Raw genomic sequence first — 21,380 nt, forward strand, 5'->3', positions numbered from 1 at the left:
GAACACATTCCTTCCCATCAGCCCCTGGGGCCGTGCCCATCACCCAACCAGACTCCCATCAGCCCCTGGGGCAGCGTCCACCACCCAACCAGACTCCCATCAGCCCCCTGGGGCAGCAGCCCCCTCAGAGCCAGACTCCCATCAGCCCCTGGGGCCGTGCCCATCACCCAACCAGACTCCCATCAGCCCCTGGGGCAGCGTCTCCCTCAGAGCCAGACTCCCATCAGCCCCTGGGGCAGCGTGCACCACCCAACCAGACTCCCATCAGCCCCTGGGGCAGCGTCCACCACCCAACCAGACTCCCATCAGCCCCTGGGGCAGCATCCACCGCCCAACCAGATTCCCATCAGCCCCTGGGGCAGCATCCACCACCCAACCAGACTCCCATCAGCCCCATGGGGCAGCAGCCCCCTCAGAGCCAGACTCCCATCAGCCCCTGGGGCAGCATCCACCACCCAACCAGACTCCCATCAGCCCCATGGGGCAGCAGCCCCCTCAGAGCCAGACTCCCATCAGCCCCTGGGGCCGTGCCCACCACCCAACCAGACTCCCATCAGCCCCTGGGACAGCATCCCCCTCAAAGCCAGACTCCCATCAGCCCCTGGGGCAGCGTCCACCACCCAACCAGACTCCCATCAGCCCCTGGGGCAGCGTCCACCACCTAACCAGACTCCCATCAGCCCCTGGGGCAGCAGCCGCCTCAGAGCCAGACTCCCATTAGCCCCCGGGGCAGCAGCCGCCTCAGAGCCAGACTCCCATCAGCCCCTGGGGCTGCCTCCTCCCCTCACTCTAGCTGAGCTTTGCCAGCCCCCATCCCAGCCCGCTGAGGGAAGGAAGGCGCCTAGCCCAGCCCTGAGCCACCCCCTGGAAGGTCCCAGCCCCACATGCCTCGGTGAGGGTACATTCCCTGTCCCCTGCTGGGGAAGGGGGGCCAACTCAGGCTAACCCCCCCCGCCCCATCTAGCCTAGAGGGACTCACTGGACCAGGGGCCCCCACTGCACTTTATTTCCATTTTTTGTTATTTATTTGTCTCTGAACTGGCCGCGATTTGTGTCTGTGAATAAACCTCATGGGATGGAACCAGCCCGGCTTTGCTGCGTGTCAGGGGAGCATAACACCCCGCACTGCGCCCACCCCCGCCCGAGAGCAGGAGGGCCCCAGCCCACCAGGTGCTGCACCCAGTGACTACCCACTGCCTGCCCTAGGGAATGGAAGGTTCTGGCAGGTCGAGGTGGGGGAGTCAGCTGGGACTAGCACTGCCTGAGCCGCGCGCTCCAAGAGCAAGGAGCCGGCCCCCCTGGGACTGACTCTGCCGGAGCCTGAGCCAGTGCCTTTGAGGGCAGGGAGCAGGCCCCTATGTGAATGGTGCTGCCGGGAGCCTGAGCCACTTGCTCCAAGGGCAGGGAGCCGGCCCCTGTGGGAACAGCACTGCCAGAGCCTGCCCAGAGCCTGAGCCAGTCGCTCTGAGGGCAGGGAGCTGGCCCCTGTAGGAACAGCACTGCCAGAGCCTGCTGGGAGCCTGAGCCAGTCGCTCTGATGGGCAGGGAGCCGGCCCCTGTGGGAACAGCACTGCCAGAGCCTGCTGGGAGCCTGAGCCAGTCGCTCTGAGGGCAGGGAGCCGGCCCCTGTGGGAACAGCGCTGCCAGAGCCTGCTGGGAGCCTGAGCCAGTCGCTCTGAGGGCAGGGAGCCGGCCCCTGTGGGAACAGCACTGCCAGAGCCTGCTGGGAGCCTGAGCCAGTCGCTCTGAGGGCAGGGAGCCAGCCCCTGTGGGAACAGCGCTGCCAGCGCCTGCAGGGAGCCGGCCCCCACAGAACAGTGCTGCCAGAGTCTGTCACTCTGAGTGGGAACGACTCACCACCACTGGCTGCATGTGCAGGAAGCCTGAGCCACCCCTGCGAGCTGGGGGGAGCTGCCCCCTGTGACCCACCCAGGCTGTAGCTGCAGAGGGAAAGGGTGCAGCAGTGACCCACAGCACCTCAAGGGCTCTCCTGGAGCATGGGGGGTAGGACCCCCACAACCCCCCCCCAAGGAAGGAAATGCCCCAGACCAGCTAGGAAAGACACTTTATTCTCTGAACAGTTACAGGGAGGCCCCTGGCCAGAACAGATTTCCCCTCACCCCAAATCTCCAGAAAGTCCCACAGATGCCACTGCAGCCTCCCCTCCTGTCACCACCAGCTGGGGGTGTTTGCAGGGGGCATTTCTGGAGCCCTCCTGCCCCAGCAGGGGACCCCGGTGAAGTGGGGGACCCCACCCAGCTAGTCCTAGCAGGTGCAGAGGCTTCATTCAGGCAGCCATGGGGGGCAGGTGCTGCCAGGGGAAAGCTGGGGGCGGGGTCCCTGACCAGCCCCTGTGACACCCTCACAGGTCAAGCCAGGGCCAGGTCAGGAACTCAAGGGGAGCCCTCCCCCCATTTCACCCAGCCACACTCGTGCGTGGAACCCGCCCCTGCGGCTCAGACGGCGACCGGCTCCCGCAAGTGCTTCTGTCGCTTCACCACGAAGATCTTCTGGCCGGAGACAGTCACCAGGAAAGTGTGTTCCCCGAACACCACTGGGGGGAGAGAGTTCGGCATGAGACCCCCTGCTAGGGGTGGGGAGAGACCGGCCACCACTACCCCAGAGGCTCACAGGCGATCGAGTGAGACTCCTCTCCCCCACAGGGGTCGATGGGAGGCGGACGGGGAGCGTGGCCCCATGGGAAGTTTCTGTAGTGGTTCAGTCTCGGAGGTGGGGGGAAAGAGACCCCTTGGGGGTGCAGAGGCTGTATCACTGCTCCTCGTGGGTCACTGACAGGGAGCTGGGAACAGGAGAAGGCCTGGGACACAGGGCCTATAGCACCAGCCCCCCATCCCCTCCCACCCAGGCCAGCACCTCTGCCCCCTGCCCAGCCACAGTAACTTCCTCCCAAGCACCTTCTCCCCCCCCAGGGCTCACCTGAGAGGCGTTTGAACGGGGGGTCAGGGCTACGCTGGAGCCGGAAGCCGCAGGCTGTGGCCACCAGCTCCGAGATCACCCCGGCTGTGTGCTCGGCATTCTCCAGGTCACCGGCCGACTGCACAGCAGGGGAGGGGGGAGCCAGGGGTTAGAGAGAATAAGGAACCCCCCCGCCTCTGCCCAACCCTCAGATTCACACAGTGGGTCAGCAGCACAACTGACTATAGAAACCCCAGCCCCCCAGCTCTAATCCACCAGCCCCCACTCCCCTCCCAGAGTGGAGAGAGAACCCAGGAGTCCTGGCTCCCACCCCCCCCCTGCTCTAACCCACCAGCCCCCACTCCCCTCCCAGAGCCAGGGAGAGAACCCAGGAGTCCCAGCTCCCAGCCCCCCTGCTCTGACCACCAGCCCCCACTCCCCTCCCAGAGCCGGGGAGAAAACCCAGGAGTCCTGGCTCCCAGCCCCCCTGCTCTGACCCACCAGCCCCCACTCCCCTCCCAGAGCCAGGGAGAGAACCCAGGAGTCCTGGCTCCCAGCCACCTCTGCTCTAAACCACCAGTCCCCACTCCCCTCCCAGAGCCGGGGAGAGAACCCAGGAGTCCCAGCTCCCACTGCTCTGACCCACCAGCCCCCACTCCCCTCCCAGAGCCGGGGAGAGAACCCAGGAGTCCCAGCTCCCCCTGCTCTGACCCACCAGCCCCCACTCCCCTCCCAGAGCCGGGGAGAAAACCCAGGAGTCCTGCCTGCCCCCTGCACTCACCGCCAGCACGGCTCCATCGCAGATCACCAGGTAGCCCAGCTGGTCGGGGATCCGCTCCAGCCCCTGGGTCAGTGCCGTGGTCTGCAGAGGTGGGAGGGGAGGTCAGAGCAGGCGTGTGGGGCAGAGGCGTGAGGGGACCAGCCCAGAGGTGGGTTCCTAGCTCCCATAGGGACCTGAGACCCACTCGTCAGGGGTCCTGGGACCCAGACCAGGGCCACCTGCCATTCTAGGTCCCGGGACAGCAGGTCCTGCCAGCAGGAATCTGGCCTAGATAGAAATCGGGTCCATGATGGAGAATCCCCTCCCCACCCAGCCCCACACGGGGAAATGGGCCCTGTGGTTCGTTATCAGACCCCCAGATAACAGGCCAAGAACAACCACGCCCCTCTCCAGCTCTGCAATGGGGGGGTCCAGGCCCCAAGGGGGGGCTCTCCCGCCCCTCCCCAGCTCCCTGCAATGGGGGGGGTCCAGGCTCCCAGAGACCAGGCGAGGGACTCTCCCCAGCTCTGCAATAGGGGGGTCCAGGCCCCCGGAGGAGAGGGGAGGGGCTCTCCCCAGCTCTGCAATGGGGGGGTCCAGGCCCCGCTCCCTCTTATCCAGCTCTGTGCAATGGGGGGTCCAGGCCCCAGGGGGGGCTCTCCCACCCCTCCCGAGCTCCGTGCAATGGGGGGGTCCAGGCCCCAGGGGGGACTCTCCCGCCCCTCCCCAGCTCCCTGCAATGGGGGGGGTCCAGGCTCCCAGAGACCAGGCGAGGGACTCTCCCCAGCTCTGCAATGGGGGGGTCCAGGCCCCCGGAGGAGAGGGGAGGGGCTCTCCCTAGCTCTGCAATGGGGGGGTCCAGGCCCCGCTCCCTCTTATCCAGCTCCGTGCAATGGGGGGGGGGTCCAGGCCCAATGGGGGGCTCTCCCACCCCTCCCCAGCTCTGTGCAATGGGGGGGTCCAGGCCCCGGGGGGGAGGGAGGAGCTCTTCCCGGCCCCATCCCGGGGGGGGGGCCGCCCCACGTGCAGTGCAGGTCCCGACGCTCCACTCACCATCTCAGCGCAGCACCAGCCCCGCTTCGCTACGCCGTCAGCTGACACCCCGCCCCGCCCCTCTTATCCCCGCCCCTCAGCCCGCCCATTGGCCCGCGGCGCTGTCCGTCCCCGCCCCCTCGCGCCCCGCGCTGCCATTGGCCCAGGCCGCTTCGCGTGGGGCCGGGGGGCGGGGTCTAAGGGCTGAGCCACTTCCGCTTCCTCGCCCCCGCCCGCCCGTGGGAATGAGCTGATGAATATTCATAAGGCAGGTGCTGCCGAAGGCGCCGCGGGAGACGCCCCCGCGCGCGTGACCGCCCAGCGCAGGGGCTGATGGGAGTCCAGGCCAACGGCCGGCCGCCGCAGGGGCCGATGGGAGTCTGGCTAATGGGGGGAAACCACCTGCCCCTGGGGCTCATGGGAGTCTCGCTAAGGGGGGAGACACTTGCCCCAGAGGCTCATGGGATTGCTAAGGGGGAGACACTTGCCCCAGAGGCTCATGGGAGTTTCGCTAAGGGGGAGACACTTGCCCCAGAGGCTCATGGGAGTTTCGCTAAGGGGAGACACTTGCCCCAGAGGCTCATGGGAGTCTCGCTAAAGGGGGGGAGGGCAGGCTCACCTCTGCCCCAGGGGCTCATGGGAATCTCCCTAAGCAGGGATGGGGGGGCGCACCTGCCCCAGGGGCTCCTGGGAGTCTCACTAAGGGGGGGGCATTCAACACCCATCCCTGGGGGCCCAAGCAGTTGCCTCAGCAGCTGATGGGAGCCTGCTCCCAGCATGACAGGGACCAGCCAAGCTCCTTCCCCCCCCAACTCTCTGAGGGGGTCCCCCATCCACTTGGGGGAGGCAGAAGGTCAAGGTCACCTTCTCTGCTGTACCATGGGGAGGGGAAGCTTGTGCCCCTGAGGGACAGTAGCTTTGGGGCCCCCCAGTGCTATAGCCCCCCCTAAACTAACAACCTTCCCCTTTCTAGCCTCCCTGGGCTGAAGGCCAGTGCCCTAGGGCAGGCCCCCCATCAGAGCTCAAGGGAGTCCCCAGGGCTGCCCACTCCCTCCGGCTGAGGGGTGGCCCCCATCCTCCCCCCCAGCAGCTCCCCAAGCCTGGAGGAGGATACCCACAGGAGGGGTCTAGCTTACCCCCCTTCGGGCCACAGCAGGCAGCCCTACCTGGACTCCACTGCCCTGAAGCAGGGGGGCAGGAGAACCCCCAGAGCTGCTACCCAAGCACAGGTCTGGCTCCAAGGGCTCTGCCTTAGGGGATCCTCAGAGTCTGGCTGAGGCATAGCCACTCCAGGGGGCTGACGGGAGGTGCCCCACAGACAAGGATGACTCCACTCACCAGCAGTGGTTCAGGCCTTTATTAACCCCCCTCTGTCTCCTCCCCCCCAGCCCCTGCTAGGGGTAGCCGTCTCCCCGCTGCAGCCAGGGCAGCCGCGCCCGCAGCAGCAGCAGGCAGCCCAGGATGCCGAGAGCAGCCAGCAACGCGACCCCCAGCCCCACGTACACCAGCGTGGTGACCCAGAAGGCAAAGAGGTAGAGGAGTTGGTGGCAGAACTTCGGATTGTGGGGGTCCTTGTACTCTGGAGGGTAGATGGAGTAGACCCAGACATTACCTGGTGGGGGGAAGAGACTGGAGGTCAGAGGCCAAGGCTGGCTGGGGAGGGGGCCCCAAACTAGGGTGACCAGATGTCCCAATTTTATAGGGACAGCCCCCATTTGGGGGTCTCATATGGGCTCCTATTACCCCCCCACCCCAGTCCTGTCACCCTACCCCAAACCCAGCCAAAAGGAGCTGATGCCAGGTCAGGAAGGGGCAAACCCAGCCAGGGGGAGAGGACCTACCCAAAGGGGGCACAGAGACCCTCCCCAGCTAATCCCCCACGCCCTGCCGCAAGGCAGGGCGTGGGGAGCCAGGGCCCTAGCCTTAAAGCCAAGTAGCACAGCCCTTGGGGAAGGGGGGCAGTGGGAGCCAGGCGGGGCTCAGCCCCTCCCTGGGATAAAGGAGGGGTACCAGGGGGTGCTCACCAGCAATGAACCACGCGAAGAGGAAGAGCAGGAAGAGCGCCCTCCAGCCGCGGGCACCAGGACTCAGCTGGGGGGGGTCCGTCCCATCACCACAGGGCAGGCAGCTGAGCAGCAGGAACAGCAGGACCGTGCTGCCCCCCACCAGTAGGTAATAGGGCAGGAGGTGCTGGCTGGGGCACTGGCCCAGGTACAGGGCTCCTGGCATGGGGAGAGAGGGAGGTCAGTGCCCAGGCCAGCCCCTGCCCACGGGGGCCCCCCACACAGGGTCAGATCAGCACCCGACACTCACCAATGACGATGCTGGCAATGGGCAGCGCCGAGACCACCACCTTCCCCAGGACTGGAAGAGAGACACCAAGGTTAGGGGCAGGCGAGGGGGAAGGGCGGAGGTAAGCGAGCCCCTGCCCCCCCCACCAAGAGCCCCCAGGGGGCCCCACACTTACAGTTCAGGGCAGGGTGCACAGGGGACTCTGCAGTGCCTGGCAGTAGAGGGGCCCTGCTGCCATCTGGGTCCTCAGCCATGTCACAGGGTCTGGGCAGCAGGAGCTGGGGGCACAGAGCATGTTAGAGCTGGGGTGCCCCTCACTCCTGACCCACAGCCCCCACTAGCCCAGCCCTGCCAGTGCCCCTCACTTCCGACCCGCAGGCCCCACTAGTCCAGCCCTGCCTGTGCCCATCACTCCCGACCCACAGCCCCCGCTAGCCCACTCCTGCCTGTGCCCCTCACTCCCAACCCCCAGCCCCCACTAGCCCAGCCCTGGGCTCCCTCAGTCCTGCCAGTGCCCCTCACTCCTGACCCACAGCCCCCACTAGCCCAGGCCAGCTCTGCCAGTGCCCCTCACTCCCAGCCCACCAATGAGCTGGGAATTGCTCCCTTACAATTCCTACCTTCAGTCTGTCTTACAGCCCCCTTCCTTGGGACTGGCCTTTTATAGCCCCCTGGCCCCACCCACTTAAGGTAAAGCAGGGCCCCTCTCCCACTCCTTATAAGGACATTTCCCTTGGGGGGGGTGATGTCCAGGTGTGCCCTACCGTTAGCCCAGCTGAAACCTCTCAAGGAGGAGCCTGGTTTCAAATTGGTTTTATGGGCGAGAAGCTGGACTGGAAGCCAGGACTCCTGGGTTCTCTCCCCGGCTCTGGGAGGGGAGTGGGGGCTGGTGGGTCAGAGCAGGGGGGGCTGGGAGCCAGGACTCCTGGGTTCTCTCCCTGGCTCTGGGAGGGGAGTGGGGGCTGGTGGGTTAGAGCAGGGGGGCTGGGAGCCAGGACTCCTGGGTTCTCTCCCCAGCTCTGGGAGGGGAGTGGGGGCTGGTGGGTTAGAGCAGGGGGGCTGGGAGCCAGGACTCCTGGGTTCTCTCCCTGGCTCTGGGAGGGCAGTGGGGGCTGGTGGGTTAGAGCAGGGGGGCTGGGAGCCAGGACTCCTCGGTTCTCTCCCTGGCTCTGGGAGGGCAGTGGGGGCTGGTGGGTTAGAGCAGGGGGGGCTGGGAGCCAGGACTCCTGGGTTCTCTTCCTGGCTCTCGGAGGGGAGTGGGGGCTGGGGGGTCAGAGCAGTGAGCTGGATGGCTCATGTCACAATCTAGGCTGTATCTTGGGAACTTCCTGCTGCTATTTTCTGGTGAGCTGGGCAGATAAAACGGCTTCCTGTAATAACAGCAGCTAAAGTCATGGGGTTTGAGGGGCGAGGCCTGTCCCCTCTGGGGGCGCCGGCTCCCACCCGCCCCCAGGGCAGGGACTGGCTGGCTCAGGGGGGCCGGGAATGGGACAGGGGCCTGTCCCCTCTGGGGGGCGCTGGCTTCCACTCGGCCCCAGGGCAGGGACTGGCTGGCTCAGGGGGGCAGGGAATGGGACAGGGGCCTGTCTGCTCTGGGGGGCCCCATCTCTGTTCTGGGCCCATGGCGGAAGTTGCTGCGTGGTGCACGTGTGGAATGAGTCTGTCTGATCTCAGCCCAGCTCATCACTCCCCACCCCCAGCACTAAACCACCCCACACCCACCATCAGCCCCAGCAGAGTGTGAGGGCCCAGGAGTCCCCATAGACTGAGCCCTCCTCTGCTGGGGGCCTGGCCTGAGGACTGGTCACCTACCCTCTGGGGGGACCTCTGGCAGCTGTGACTCCCCAGGGGGCTCCAGGGAGAGAAACGGGCTGAGAACGTTTGCGCTCCGTCCCTGCAGTGTGAGCCAGTGGCCAAACCACAGCAGTGAACAGCTGATCAGAGTCTGACTTCCTGCCCCATGTCACAGGGGGGCTGCGGGCACAGTGCCCACGGAGCTGGGGGGGGGGGCAGAGCCCAGGTCTGAGCTGGCAGGGGCTGTGGGCCGGGAGTGAGGGGCACCGGCAGGGCTAGGGGGGCAGGGGCTACGAGTTGGGAGTGAGGGGCACCAGCAGGGCTGGGCTAGCAGGGGCTGCGGGTCAGGAGTGAGGGGTCCCAGGGAGCTGTGGGTCGGGAGTGAGGGGCCCCCCAGACTTTGGGGGGCAGGGGAGGCGTAGAACAACAGGCAGTGTCGTGGCTCGGATGCGTTTGGGGAGCCCCCAAGCCCCGATTCCCTGTGACAGTCCCAGACAATGAGACAGGTGGAGGTTTGTCCAGAGCAGAGGCCGCAGTTCCCCACTCCACCCCCCGCGGAGTTCCCCACGGCCCCTCGGGTTTATTCAGGGTGGCTGGTGACACGGGGGGGGGGTGCTTGGTGCGTTGCACGGGCGCTGCTGTCTGTAAGCTCTGTGTCCCCGTGATCCCAGGCAGAGCTGGTCCCGGATGCCTGGGTTCCTGGGGCGTGACGGGCAGGGAGGGTTTCGGAGGGGGTGGGCGGTTGTGCCGCGGCTCCTCAGGTCACGCTGGCGGCTCTTCGGCTCAGTGCAGGGATTGCTGGAAACAGGAAACAAAGGGGGTAAAATCTCCCCAGGGAGCCCCTATGGAGCCTCTTCCCCGCCCGCTACCTCCCGTGGTGTGGAGATGCGGCTGGCTCTGGGGTGGGGCGCAGGCTGTTTGTACAGGGACCCCTCGCCGGTGCAGAGATGTGGCTGGCTCTGGGGTGGGGCGCAGGCTGTTTGTACAGGGACCTGTCGCCGGTGCGGAGATGTGGCTGGCTCTGGGGTGGGGCGCGGGCTGTTTGTACAGGGACCCCTCGCCGGTGCAGAGATGCGGCTGGCTCTGGGGTGGGGCGCGGGCTGTTTGTACAGGGACCTGTCGCCGGTGCGGAGATGCGGCTGGCTGTGGGGTGGGGCGCGGGCTGTTTGTACAGGGATCTGTCGCCAGTGCGGAGATGCGGCTGGCTCTGGGGTGGGGCGCAGGGTCTGTTTATACAGGGATCTGTCACCGCTGCGGAGATGCGGCTGGCTGTGGGGTGGGGCGCGGGCTGTTTGTACAGAGATCTGTCATCTGTGCGGAGATGTGGCTGGCTCTGGGGTGGGGCACGGGCTGTTTGTACAGGGATCTGTCGCCGGTGCAGAGATGCGGCTGGCTCTGGTGTGGGGCGCGGGCTGTTTGTACAGGGACCCGTCGTCTGTGCGGAGATGCGGCTGGCTGTGGGGTGGGGCACGGGCTGTTTGTACAGGGATCTGTCGCCAGTGCGGAGATGCGGCTGGCTCTGGGGTGGGGCACGGGCTGTTTGTACAGGGATCTGTCGCCGGTGCGGAGATGCGGCTGGCTCTGGTGTGGGGCGCGGGCTGTTTGTACAGGGACCCGTCGCCAGTGCGGAGATGCGGCTGGCTCTGGGGTGGGGCGCAGGCTGTTTGTACAGGGACCCGTCACCGGTGCGGAGATGCGGCTGGCTCTGGGGTGGGGTGCAGGCTGTTTGTACAGGGACCCGTCGCCAGTGCGGAGATGCGGCTGGCTCTGGTGTGGGGCGCGGGCTGTTTGTACAGGGACCTGTCGCCGGTGCAGAGATGCGGCTGGCTCTGGGGTGGGGCACGTGCTGTTTGTACAGGGAGCTGTCGTGGGTGCGGAGATGCGGCTGGCTCTCGGGTGGGGCACGGGCTGTTTGTACAGGGACCCGTCGCCAGTGCGGAGATGCGGCTGGCTCTGGGGTGGGGCGCGGGCTGTTTGTACAGGGAGCTGTCGTGGGTGCGGAGATGTGGCTGGCTCTGGGGTGGGGCACGGGCTGTTTGTACAGGGAGCTGTCGTGGGTGCGGAGATGTGGCTGGCTCTGGGGTGGGGCGCGGGCTGTTTGTACAGGGACCCGTCGCCAGTGCGGAGATGCGGCTGGCTCTGGGGTGGGGCGCGGGGCCGGCTCGGCTGTGGGGTCTGACCTTGGGGCCCCTGTCCTGTTTCTTGTTGCAGGTCCCGCAGAGGCAGCCGAAGAGGCCGTTCAGCACCTGCACCCCGCAGAGCAGCAGCTCCATCAGCGCCGCTACCAGCACCAGGGAGAAGAGGGTCACGTTGAACCGGATCACGCCCGGCGGGTTCACACACGCGTCCCACGTCGAGGTGTTGAACAGGTAGCTCTGCTCGCTGCACGGACAGAGAGGGGCTGGCCAGGTGCCCCCCGGCCTGGTGCCCCCCAACCCCGACCCGCTGTCCCCCAGCTCTGCCAGAGCCCTTCGACCCTGAGCCACCGGCCCCCCAGTTCTGCCAGAGCCACTCGACCCTGAGCTGATCCCCCCCAGCTCTGCCAGAGCCCTTCAACCCTGAGCCACTGGCCCCCCGGCTCTGCCAGAGCCACTTGACCCTGAGCTGATCTCCCCCCAGCTCCGCCACAGCCCTTCAACCCTGAGCCACCGGCCCCCCAGCTCTGCCAGAGCCCTTCAACCCTGAGCCACCGGCCCCCCAGCTCTGCCAGAGCCACTCGACCCTGAGCTGATCCCCCCCAGCTCTGCCAGAGCCACTCGACCCTGAGCCACCGGCCCCCCAGCTCTGCCAGAGCCACTCGACCCTGAGCTGATCCCCCCCAGCTCTGCCAGAGCCCTTCAACCCTGAGCCACTGGCCCCCCGGCTCTGCCAGAGCCACTTGACCCTGAGCTGATCCCCCCCCAGCTCCGCCACAGCCCTTCAACCCTGAGCCACCGGCCCCCCAGCTCTGCCAGAGCCCTTCAACCCTGAGCTGATCCCCCCCAGCTCTGCCAGAGCCACTCGACCCTGAGCCACCGGCCCCCCAGCTCTGCCAGAGCCACTCGACCCTGAGCCACCGGCCCCCCGGCTCTGCCAGAGCCACTCGACCCTGAGCTGATCCCCCCCCAGCTCTGCCAGAGCCCTTCAACCCTGAGCCACTGGCCCCCCGGCTCTGCCAGAGCCACTTGACCCTGAGCTGATCCCCCCCCAGCTCCGCCACAGCCCCTCGACCCTGAGCCACCGGCCCCCTGGCTCTGCCAGTGCCCCCTGCCCCACAGCCCCTTGGCTCTGCCACTTCCCCCCGCTCCACCCTCCCCTGGCTCTGCCAGTGCCCCCTGCCCCACAGCCCCCTGGCTCTGCCACTTCCCCCCGCCCCGCCACCCCCTGGCTCTGCCGGTTCCTCCCCGCCCCACAGCCCCCTGGCTCTGTCAGATCCCCCCTGCTCCGCCACCCCCTGGCTCTGCCACTTCCCCCCGCCCCACCACCCCCTGGCTCTGCTGGTTCCTCCCCGTCCCACAGACCTCTGGCTCTGCCAGTGCCGTCTGCCCCGCCACCCCCTGGCTCTGCCACTTCCCCCCGCCCCGCTGCCCCCTGGCTCTGCCAGTGCCCCCTGCCCCACAGCCCCCTGGCTCTGCCACTTCCCCCCGCCCCGCCACCCCCTGGCTCTGCCGGTTCCTCCCCGCCCCACAGCCCCCTGGCTCTGTCAGATCCCCCCCGCCCCACCACCCCCTGGCTGTGCTGGTTCCTCCCCGTCCCACAGACCTCTGGCTCTGCCAGTGCCGTCTGCCCCGCCGCCCCCTGGCTCTGCCACTTCCCCCCGCCCCGCTGCCCCCTGGCTCTGCCAGTGCCCCCTGCCCCACAGCCCCCTGGCTCTGCCACTTCCCCCTGCCCCGCCACCCCCTGGCTGTGCTGGTTCCTCCCCGTCCCACAGACCTCTGGCTCTGCCAGTGCCGTCTGCCCCGCCGCCCCCTGGCTCTGCCACTTCCCCCCGCCCCGCTGCCCCCTGGCTCTGCCAGTGCCCCCTGCCCCACAGCCCCCTGGGTCTGCCGCTTCCCACCGCCCCACCACCCCCTGGCTCTGCCGGTTCCTCCCCGCCCCACAGCCCCCTGGCTCTGTCAGATCCCCCCTGCTCCGCCACCCCCTGGCTCTGCCACTTCCCCCCGCCCCACCACCCCCTGGCTCTGCCGGTTCCTCCCCGCCCCACAGCCCCCTGGCTCTGTCAGATCCCCCCTGCTCCGCCACCCCCTGGCTCTGCCACTTCCCCCGGCTCCGCCACCCCCTGGCTCTGCTGGTTCCTCCCCGTCCCACAGACCTCTGGCTCTGCCACTTCCCCCTGCCCCGCCGCCCCCTGGCTCTGCCACTTCCCCCTGCCCCACCGCCCCCTGGCTGTGCCGGTGCCCTCTGCCCCACAGCCCCCTGGCTCTGCCACTTCTCCCCGCTCCGCCACCCCCTGGCTCTGCTGGTTCCTCCCCGTCCCACAGACCTCTGGCTCTGCCACTTTCCCCCACCCCGCCGCCCCCTGGCTGTGCCGGTGCCCTCTGCCCCACCGCCCCCTGGCTGTGCCGGTGCCCTCTGCCCCACCGCCCCCTGGCTGTGCCGGTGCCCTCTGCCCCACCGCCCCCTGGCTCTGCTGGTTCCTCCCCACCCCACCGCCCCCTGGCTCTGCCGGTGCCCTCTGCCCCACAGCCCCCTGGCTCTGCCAGTGCCCACCGCCCCACAGCCTCCTGGCTCTGCCACTTCTCCCCGCTCCGCCACCCTCTGGCTCTGCTGGTTCCTCCCCGTCCCACAGACCTCTGGCTCTGCCAGTGCCGTCTGCCTCACAGCCCCCTGGCTCTGCTGGTTTCCCCCCCCCCCGCCCCACAGCCCCCTGGCTCTGCCGGTGCCCCCCGCCCCGCTGCCCCTGCCGTCCCACCTGAGCTCCTCGTGGGCGCTGCGGAAGGGCTGTGCCCATGTACTGAGGCTGCCGTTGTCCTCCCGCACCTGGCACAGGGGCCCGTTCACCAGCCCCAGGGCGGAGACGCTCACGGCGTAGACAGAGCCGGCCACCCCCACCAGGGCGAAGAGGATGGACAGGAACATCTGGGGGAGGGGGGACCCCGTTAGTGCTGGGGATCCGATGCGGAAGGGACCCCTCTGCGGCTAGTGCCATCGGAGGAGCATGGGAGCAAAGACCCTGTTGGGGACGGGGGAAGAGCCTCAGCTCCCAGCGGTGGGGAGAGACTGGGGGGGGCTTGGGGGGTCACTCACCCCACAGCGGTTCCCGCAGCAGGCCTGCCGGCTGGTCGCCTGGATGTGGATCGCTGGGATCAGGATCTGGGGAGAGAGAGAGTCAGTGGGGGGGGGGGCCAGCCCCCCTCCCCCCCTCCAGTCCCCCCAGCCCTGGGCTCACCATGGCGCCGCCCCCGACGAGGCCCCCCAGGTACAGCACCTCGGGGGTGAGCAGCCGGCCCCCGCCCTGCACGTACTGGGTGTCCCAGTCGGGGAAGCAGAGCAGCAGGTTGCAGATGGTGCAGGTCAGGGCCAGGGGCCAGAGCCCCACGCCCACCACCCGGGAGCACTTCCTCGTGCACATCGCGCCCACTGGCGGGGGGGCGGCGGGGCCTGGGGGTTATACCCCGGGGGGTGCCCTGGGCAGCCACGCCCCCCGCCACGCCCGCTGGAGTTTGCTCCCAGGGCACAGACGCCTGGCACCCAGCCTGGGGTGAGCGGAGGGTCGCGGCTGGGGAGGAAGGGTTTGCACTGAGAGTGTTTGTTAGCATGGGGGATTGTTATTGTAGGGTCGCATTGCGGTATGAGGCCGGGCTGGGCAGACTGGGCAGCGTAGGGTCCCTTGGGGCGGGGTGTTATTGTAGGGTCTCATTGCAGTCAGAGGCCCGGGGGGGGGCAGAGTGGGCAGCGTAGGATCCCTCAGGGCGGGGTGTTATTGTAGGGTCTCACTCCGGTAAGAGGCCGGGCTGGGCAGACTGGGCAGCGTAGGGTCCCTTGGGGCGGGGTGTTATTGTAGGGTCTCATTGCGGTAAGAGGCCGGGCTGGGCAGACTGGGCAGCGTAGGGTCCCTTGGGGCGGGGTGTTATTGTAGGGTCTCATTGCAGTCAGAGGCCCGGGGGGGGGGCAGAGTGGACAGCGTAGGATCCCTCAGGGCGGGGTGTTATTGTAGGGTCGCATTGCGGTATGAGGCCGGGCTGGGCAGACTGGGCAGCGTAGGGTCCCTCAGGGCGGGGTGTTATTGTAGGGTCTCATTGCAGTCAGAGGCCCGGGGGGGGCAGAGTGGGCAGCGTAGGATCCCTCAGGGTGGGGTGTTATTGTAGGGTCTCACTCCGGTAAGAGGCCGGGCTGGGCAGACTGGGCAGCGTAGGGTCCCTTGGGGCGGGGTGTTATTGTAGGGTCTCATTGCGGTCAGAGGCCCGGGGGGGGGGGGCAGAGAGGGCAGTGTGGGGTCCCTCGGGGCGGGGTGTTATTGTAGGGTCTCATTGTGGTAAGAGGCCGGGCTGGGCAGACTGGGCAGCGTAGGGTCCATCGGGTGTAGGGGTGTTATTGTAGGGTCTCATTGCGGTAAGAGGCCGGGCTGGGCAGACTGGGCAGCGTAGGGTCCATCGGGTGTAGGGGTGTTATTGTAGGGTCTCATTGCGGTAAGAGGCCGGGCTTGGCAGAGTGGGCAGCGTAGGGTCCCTTGGTGGGCGCGGGGGTGTTATTGTAGGGTCTCATTGCGGTCAGAGGCCGGGCTGGGCAGAGTGGGCAGCGTAGGGTCCCTCGGGGTGGGTGTTATTGTAGGGTCTCATTGCGGTAAGAGGCCAGGCTAGGCAGAGTGGGCAGCGTAGGGTCCCGAGGATGGGGGGGGCTGTTATTGTAGGGTCTCAGCAGTGGGGACGGGATGCTGGGACTCCAGCATCATGGGTGGCTTATGTACCCCCCCCACCCCGGCTGGCCCCAGGAGCTGCGTGCCCCAGCTCTCGGTTCAGGGCAGTGGGGCCAAGTGCCCGGAGACGTCATGGGGTTAGCGGCCACGTTCCTGCTATCGCATCACCCCACCCCAGCGGCAAGGCCACCGGCGATGGAGGGAGAGAACCCAGGAGTCCTGGCTCTCAGCCCCCCCTGCTCTGACCCACCAGCCCCCACTCCCCTCCCAGAGCCGAGGAGAGAACCCAGGAGTCCTGGCTCCCAGCCCCCCTGCTCTGACCACCAGCCCCCACTCCCCTCCCAGAGCCGGGGAGAGAACCCAGGAGTCCTGGCTCTCAGCCCCCCCTGCTCTGACCCATGAGCCCCCACTCCCCTCCCAGAGCCAGGGAGAGAACCCAGGAGTCCTGGCTCCCAGCCCCCCCTGCTCTGACCCCCCAGCCTCCACTCCCCTTTCAGAGCCGGGGAGAGAACCCAGGAGTCCTGGCTCCCTGCCCCCCCTGCTCTGACCCCCCCAGCTCCCACTCCGTCCCAGAGCCAGGGAGAGAACCCAGGAGTCCTGTCTCCCAGCCCCCCCTGCTCTGACCCACAAGCCCCCATTCCCCTTCCAGACCTGGAGAGAGAACCCAGGAGTCCTGGCTCCCAGCCCCCCAGCCGGAGCGGGGAGGGGGGGCGGATTGAGCTGGGAGTGTCGCGGGGGAGTTTCCTGGGCCTGGCTGCACTGGTGTGGGGAGAGCAGGGGGGGTGACATCACTTGAGGGGACACCTGAGGCAGGGGGAGCTGGGGGAGATGCTGGACGGGGGGTTCAGTGGGGGCTCGCTGGGGAAGCAGAGGGGTCCCCCGGGCTGGGGTCTGTTCCTGTCTAATAAACCTTCCATGTTACAGGCCTCCTGAGTGTCCCAGTGCATCGCAGGATCTGGGGGTGCAGGGCACTGCCCCCCCCATGCAGTGATGTGGGGCTGGGATCCCTCACGCAGGTGGCGTGGGTGGTGCCAGGCGGTGCCAGGCGCCCGTGTCCTTGAGCCATAAACCATCACAAGGGTCATTAATAGCTCAGGGCATCGATCGGCGCGGTCAGCAGTGACACACGCAGCCCACGCAGCGCCTCCGCCTGAGAACCCCCCGGCCAGGCGCAGACAGCGCCCACCTCTGGGGCGGGGCGGCCGGGGACCCCTCGCCCGGCGCTGAGATGCGCCCACCTCTGGGGCGGGGCAGCTGGGGACACAGGGACCCCTCACCTGGTGCTGAGATGTGCCCACCTCTGGGGCGGGGTGGCTGGGGACCCCTCGCCCGGCGCTGAGCTGTGCCCACCTCTGGGGCGGGGCAGCTGGGGACACAGGGACCCCTCACCTGGTGCCGAGATGCAGCCACCTCTGGGGCGGGGCGGCCGGCGACCCCTCACCCGGCGCTGAGATGTGCCCACCTCTGGGGCGGGGCGGCCAGGTACACAGGGACCCCTCGTCCACCACTCAGATGTGCCCACCTCTGAGGTGGGGCAGCCGGGTACACAGGGACCCCTCGCCCAGCGCTGAGCCACCTCTGGGGCGGGGCGGCCAGGGACACAGGGACACCTCACCTGGTGCCGAGATGCGCCCACCTCTGGGGCGGGGTGGCTGGTTACCCAGGGACCCTCACCCGGCACTGAGATGTGCCCACCTCTGGGGCGGGGTGGCTGGTTACCCAGGGACCCTCGCCCGGCACTGAGATGTGCCCACCTCTGGGGCGGGGCGGCTGGGGACACAGGGACCCCTCACCTGGTGCCGAGATGTGGCCACCTCTGGGGGCGGGGCGGCTGGTTACCTAGGGACCCCTTGCCCGGCACTGAGATGCTCCCACATCTCGGCGGGGCAGCCAGTTACCCAGGGACCCCTCACCTGGTGCCAAGATGCAGCCACCTCTGGGGCAGAGCAGCCAATGACACAAGAACCCTTGCCTGGCACCAAGATGCAGCCACCTTTGGGGCAGGGCGGCCGGTTACCCAGGGACCCCTCGTCTGGCGCTGAGATGCAGCCACTTCTGGGGTGGGGCGGCCAAGGATACGGGGACCCCTCGCCCGGAACTGAGATGTGGCCACTTCTGGGGCGGGGCAGCCGGTGACACAGGGACCCCTGGCCTGGCGCTGAGATGCAGCCACTTCTGGGGCGGGGTGGCCAGGGATACGGGGACCCCTCGCCCGGAACTGAGATGTGGCCACCTCTGGGGTGGGGCGGCCGGTTACCCAGGGACCCCTCGCCTGGCGCTGTGATGCAGCCACCTCTGGGGTGGGGTGGCCGGTTACCCAGGGACCCCTCGCCCGGCGCTGAGACACAGCCACCTCTGGGGCAGGGTGGCCGGGTACACAGGGACCCCTCGTCCACCACTCAGATGCAGCGACTTCTAGGCTGGGGTGGCCGGTTATCCAGGGACCCCTCGCCCGGCGCTGAGACGCAGCCACCTCTGGGTCGGGGCGGCCAGTTACCCAGGGATCCCTCGCCCGGCGCTGAGACGCAGCCACCTCTGGGGCAGGGCGGCCGGTTATGCAGGGACCCCTCTCCTGGTGCTGGGACGCGGCCACCTCTGGGGTGGGGCAGCCGGTGACACAGGGACCTGTTACCCAGAGCTGAGATGCGGCCACCTCTAGGGTGGGGCGGCCGGTTACCCAGGGACCCCTCGCCCAGCGCTGGGACGCGGCCACCTCTGGGGCAGGGCAGCCGGTTACGCATCCCAGTTCCAAGATGCGCCCAGCTCTGGAGCGGGGTGCCTGTCCGTAACGGGGTTCAGTGCCCCATTCTCTCTGGCTGTATCTGTGACACAAACAGGGCCATTAAGCCATAAAGGGGCCTGGCCTGCATGTGGGGTGAACCCCCAGAGCCGCTCCCATGGCTGCCCTCTGGGCACGTGCTGCTGCTCCTAGGCCTCCCCTGCCGATCGGGGCTGGGCGTGGCAGCCCCCCCGCTGCGGAGGCCCTGGGGGCACGTCTCGGGGTGCCTGGCTCTGTCTCCCCCACTCCCCACTGGCTGCGTTTCGGGGTGCCGTCACTGTGAAATGACCCCCATAAGAGGCAGTGCTGGGTTGGCCAATCTGGGTTTATTTCCGGCTCAGTGGGGCCCAGGCGGCGTCTCCCCCCCGGGGCTGCCCCCCGCCCGCAGCACGCGGAAGGGGGGCCCGTGGCCGGGGATCACCACGTCGGCCAGCGCCAGCGCCTGCCGGCGGCTCCGCTCCTGCCGGGCGGGGTCCTCGCTCAGCGCCTGCCAGGCGCCCTCGTCCCGCTCCCGCTCGAACAGGTCCCCGGCCACCAGCACCGTGCCCAGGGCCGTGCCCCGCACCAGCACGCTGGTGTGGGCGGCCGTGTGGCCGGGCGTGGGCAGCACCTCCACGTGGCCGGGGTGGATGGCGTAGGGGGCGCCGCCCCCCAGGCCGTGGGGCAGGTAGAGCCCCTCGCCCCGGCTGAGGTCGAAGCCCACCAGCAGCGTGGCGCCGGGGAAGAGGTTGAGGTTGCCGGCGTGGTCGGAGTGGCCGTGGGTGCAGACCACGTGGGAGACGTCCCCCGGGGCCACCCCCTGGGCCGCCAGCAGCCCCAGCAGCCGCTCCCGCCCCCAGGGCCCCCCCGTGTCCACCAGGGTGAGCCGGGGCCCCCGCAGCAGCGTGACGGAGCCGTCGGCCCGCGTGGAGCCGTCCGGGAGCGCCTGGCTGTAGCCCTCCTGCAGCACCAGCACCTCGTAGGGGGCGCCGGGGATCCAGGCCAGCCCCAGGGGGGCCGTGCCCAGGGGGTTGGGGTGGGGGGCCGGCAGGCTCATGGGGCGCGGGGTCCTCCGAGGGGGGGATTCAGAGAGTCCCGAGTCCTGGCCGGACGGCGCCCCCCTCCTGGGGCCTGCTCCTGCCCTAGAGACAGAGATAGTGGGGGGGGAGGGGGATGTGAGAGGCTGCGGGACCCTGTGCCCTGAGTTGCCCCCCGCCTCACTCCAGCTAGACCCCCGCTTACCCCCCTGCTCCCCCGTGACCCCATCTCCCCTGGATAGACCCCTCGACACCCGCCGCTCCCCGTGACCCCATCTACCCCAGCTAGAGCCCCCGATGCCCCCCACACCCATGTGACCCCATCTCCCCCCGGCTAGACCCCCCCGACCCCCATCTCTCCCGGCTAGACCCCCCTGACCGCCCACACCCCCGTGACCCCATCTCCCCCAGCTAGACCCCCCGATGCCTCCCACACCCCCGTGACCCCATCTCCCCCAGCTAGACCCCCCGATGCCTCCCACACCCCCGTGACCCCATCTCCCCCAGCTAGACTCCCTGATGCCCCCCACACCCCCGTGACCCCATCTCCCCCCGGCTAGATCCCCGCCGCCCCCCCCGCTTCCCCGTGACCCCATCTCCCCCGGCTAGACCCCCCTACCCCCCTGCTCTGCTCCCGTGACCCCACCTCCCCCCAGCCAGACCCCCACCCTGCTCCCCCGTGACCCCATCTCCCCCCAGCTAGACCCCCCCCGACCCCTCCGGCTCCCCCGTGACCCCATCTCTCACGGCTACACCCTCATGACACCCCCACACCCCCATGACCCCATCTCCCCCAGCTAGACCCCCTCACCCTCCTGTCCTGTTTCCCTGTGACTCCATCTCCCCCGAGCCAGACCCCTCCGACCCCCCCACTTCCCCGTAACCCCATCTCTCCCGGATACACCCCCCATCTCTCCCGGCTAGACCCCCCCGACCCCCATCTCCCCCAGCTAGACCCCCTGATGCCCCCCACACCCCCGTGACCCCATCTCCCCCCGGCTAGACCCCCCCCCCATTTAACCCTTACGATGGTCTCGTCCGGACGCTGGCGCGCGATACCGGAAATAGCTGCTGGGAGCCACCACATTGGAAGGCAGAACCCGAACCGGAAGTAAATAACCGGAAGCTAACTATGACCTAGGCGGAAGCGGTTCCGCTCTGGGCGCCGCCATATTGACTGCGGAAGTTCATCACACCAGTGGCTTGAGAGGGGCCGCCATCTTGGTAGCCCCTCCGCCTGCTCCTTACCGGAAGTGAGGAACTGGGTGCCGCCATCTTGAAACTAGGTCTTCCTGGACAATACGTGCTGATGGGCGGCGCCATGTTAGAAACACGGGGCAGGACGGGTAGCGCCGAGGGACCCGTATATTCAAAGAAACAGAAAGTCTGTCGCGGGGTTTATTCCCCGGAGGTGCAGACAGGGCTGCGGCCATTGGCCCTGGTGACCGGCGTGGCCCTTCCTCCCCCCTGACAGCCCATCCCGCAATGGCTTCAGCCCTTATTCTGTCTCCTCCATCGAACGGCCTCACCCCCTCCCTTAACCCGTCGATGGTTGCGTCCGTATGGCGGGCCCATAGAAACCGGAAATGGCTCCCCGGGCGGCGCCATGTTGGGAGGCGGGAAAGGAAAACGGAAGCGAAATTCGGGGGCCGCCATTTTGGAAGAGGCAGGAGAGACAGAAGGAATCCATGGAAGCCGCCATTTTTTACCTCACCGGAAGCAATTCTTTTTCAGGGCGGTGCCATGTTCGTAACCTTCACCGGAAGTTGGCTACTGGGCGCCGCCATATTGAAAGTGGGCCCTCACCGGAAGTTGGCACCCGGGTGCCGCCATATTGAAAGTGGGCCCTCACCGGAAGTTGGAAGCCGGGTCCCGCCATATTGAAAGTGGGCCCTCACCGGAAGTTGGCAGCCGGGCGCGCCATATTGAACGTGATCATACATGTGTGTAGTGAGG

At 68.1% G+C, this 21,380-nt stretch overlaps 4 protein-coding genes across 7 annotated transcripts; all 4 read right to left on the reverse strand.

The window, feature by feature from the left end:
• Positions 1 to 2,048: 2,048 nt before the first annotated feature.
• Positions 2,049 to 4,801, reverse strand: LAMTOR4 (late endosomal/lysosomal adaptor, MAPK and MTOR activator 4). Its single transcript, XM_030546995.1, has 4 exons — positions 4,730 to 4,801; positions 3,698 to 3,778; positions 2,938 to 3,055; positions 2,049 to 2,554 (listed from the first exon to the last, which is right to left on the reverse strand). Exons 1-4 carry the CDS (start codon positions 4,730 to 4,732, stop codon positions 2,457 to 2,459), a joined length of 300 nt encoding a protein of 99 aa, XP_030402855.1. The 5' UTR covers positions 4,733 to 4,801; the 3' UTR covers positions 2,049 to 2,456.
• A 1,113-nt stretch (positions 4,802 to 5,914) lies between these two features.
• Positions 5,915 to 9,059, reverse strand: LOC115643153 (transmembrane protein 272-like). 2 transcript variants are annotated; one of them, XM_030546992.1, is made up of 5 exons: positions 8,813 to 9,059; positions 7,176 to 7,264; positions 7,022 to 7,072; positions 6,733 to 6,930; positions 5,915 to 6,320 (listed from the first exon to the last, which is right to left on the reverse strand). In XM_030546992.1, the coding sequence occupies exons 2-5, from the start codon at positions 7,252 to 7,254 to the stop codon at positions 6,103 to 6,105; spliced, it is 546 nt and encodes a 181-aa protein (XP_030402852.1). In that variant the 5' UTR covers positions 7,255 to 7,264; positions 8,813 to 9,059; the 3' UTR covers positions 5,915 to 6,102. The 2 variants fall into 2 exon arrangements, with proteins under 2 accessions (XP_030402852.1, XP_030402851.1); XM_030546991.1 differs by having other exon boundaries at positions 7,176 to 7,278.
• A 244-nt stretch (positions 9,060 to 9,303) lies between these two features.
• LOC115643151 (transmembrane 4 L6 family member 5-like) lies at positions 9,304 to 20,864 on the reverse strand. 3 transcript variants are annotated; one of them, XM_030546988.1, is made up of 5 exons: positions 20,673 to 20,864; positions 14,021 to 14,086; positions 13,686 to 13,852; positions 10,975 to 11,176; positions 9,304 to 9,592 (listed from the first exon to the last, which is right to left on the reverse strand). In XM_030546988.1, exons 1-5 carry the CDS (start codon positions 20,745 to 20,747, stop codon positions 9,578 to 9,580), a joined length of 525 nt encoding a protein of 174 aa, XP_030402848.1. In that variant the 5' UTR covers positions 20,748 to 20,864; the 3' UTR covers positions 9,304 to 9,577. The 3 variants fall into 3 exon arrangements, with proteins under 3 accessions (XP_030402848.1, XP_030402847.1, XP_030402846.1); XM_030546987.1 differs by lacking the exon at positions 20,673 to 20,864 and adding an exon at positions 14,163 to 15,306 and having other exon boundaries at positions 10,975 to 11,075; XM_030546986.1 differs by lacking the exon at positions 20,673 to 20,864 and adding an exon at positions 14,163 to 15,306.
• MBLAC1 (metallo-beta-lactamase domain containing 1) lies at positions 18,716 to 20,556 on the reverse strand. The gene is made up of 2 exons (XM_030546985.1): positions 20,452 to 20,556; positions 18,716 to 19,529 (listed from the first exon to the last, which is right to left on the reverse strand). Exon 2 carries the CDS (start codon positions 19,442 to 19,444, stop codon positions 18,746 to 18,748), a length of 699 nt encoding a protein of 232 aa, XP_030402845.1. The 5' UTR covers positions 19,445 to 19,529; positions 20,452 to 20,556; the 3' UTR covers positions 18,716 to 18,745.
• Positions 20,865 to 21,380: the final 516 nt, after the last annotated feature.

The sequence above is a fragment of the Gopherus evgoodei genome, unplaced genomic scaffold, assembly GCF_007399415.2.
Source record: "Gopherus evgoodei ecotype Sinaloan lineage unplaced genomic scaffold, rGopEvg1_v1.p scaffold_51_arrow_ctg1, whole genome shotgun sequence".
NCBI lineage: Eukaryota > Metazoa > Chordata > Testudines > Testudinidae > Gopherus > Gopherus evgoodei.

Bases quoted from the DNA above. Each gene is read 5' to 3' on its own strand.
- LAMTOR4 (XM_030546995.1), bottom strand. The intron at 3,056-3,697 runs GTGAGTGCAGGG...CCTGCTGTGCAG, and splicing joins GCGATGGAGCCGTGCTGGCG to TCGGCCGGTGACCTGGAGAA. The intron at 2,555-2,937 runs GTGAGCCCTGGG...CTCTCCCCCCAG, and splicing joins CCCGTTCAAACGCCTCTCAG to TGGTGTTCGGGGAACACACT.
- LOC115643153 (XM_030546992.1), bottom strand. From the start codon at position 7,254: ATGGCTGAGGACCCAGATGGCAGCAGGGCCCCTCTACTGCCAGGCACT. The intron at 6,931-7,021 runs GTGAGTGTCGGG...TCCCCATGCCAG, and splicing joins CATTGCCAGCATCGTCATTG to GAGCCCTGTACCTGGGCCAG. The intron at 6,321-6,732 runs GTGAGCACCCCC...TCCCCCCACCAG, and splicing joins CTTCGCGTGGTTCATTGCTG to GTAATGTCTGGGTCTACTCC.
- LOC115643151 (XM_030546986.1), bottom strand. From the start codon at position 14,345: ATGTGCACGAGGAAGTGCTCCCGGGTGGTGGGCGTGGGGCTCTGGCCC. The intron at 13,853-14,020 runs GTGAGTGACCCC...CCCCTCCCCCAG, and splicing joins GCTGCGGGAACCGCTGTGGG to ATGTTCCTGTCCATCCTCTT. The intron at 11,177-13,685 runs GTGGGACGGCAG...CTGTCCGTGCAG, and splicing joins AGCGCCCACGAGGAGCTCAG to CGAGCAGAGCTACCTGTTCA.
- MBLAC1 (XM_030546985.1), bottom strand. From the start codon at position 19,444: ATGAGCCTGCCGGCCCCCCACCCCAACCCCCTGGGCACGGCCCCCCTG.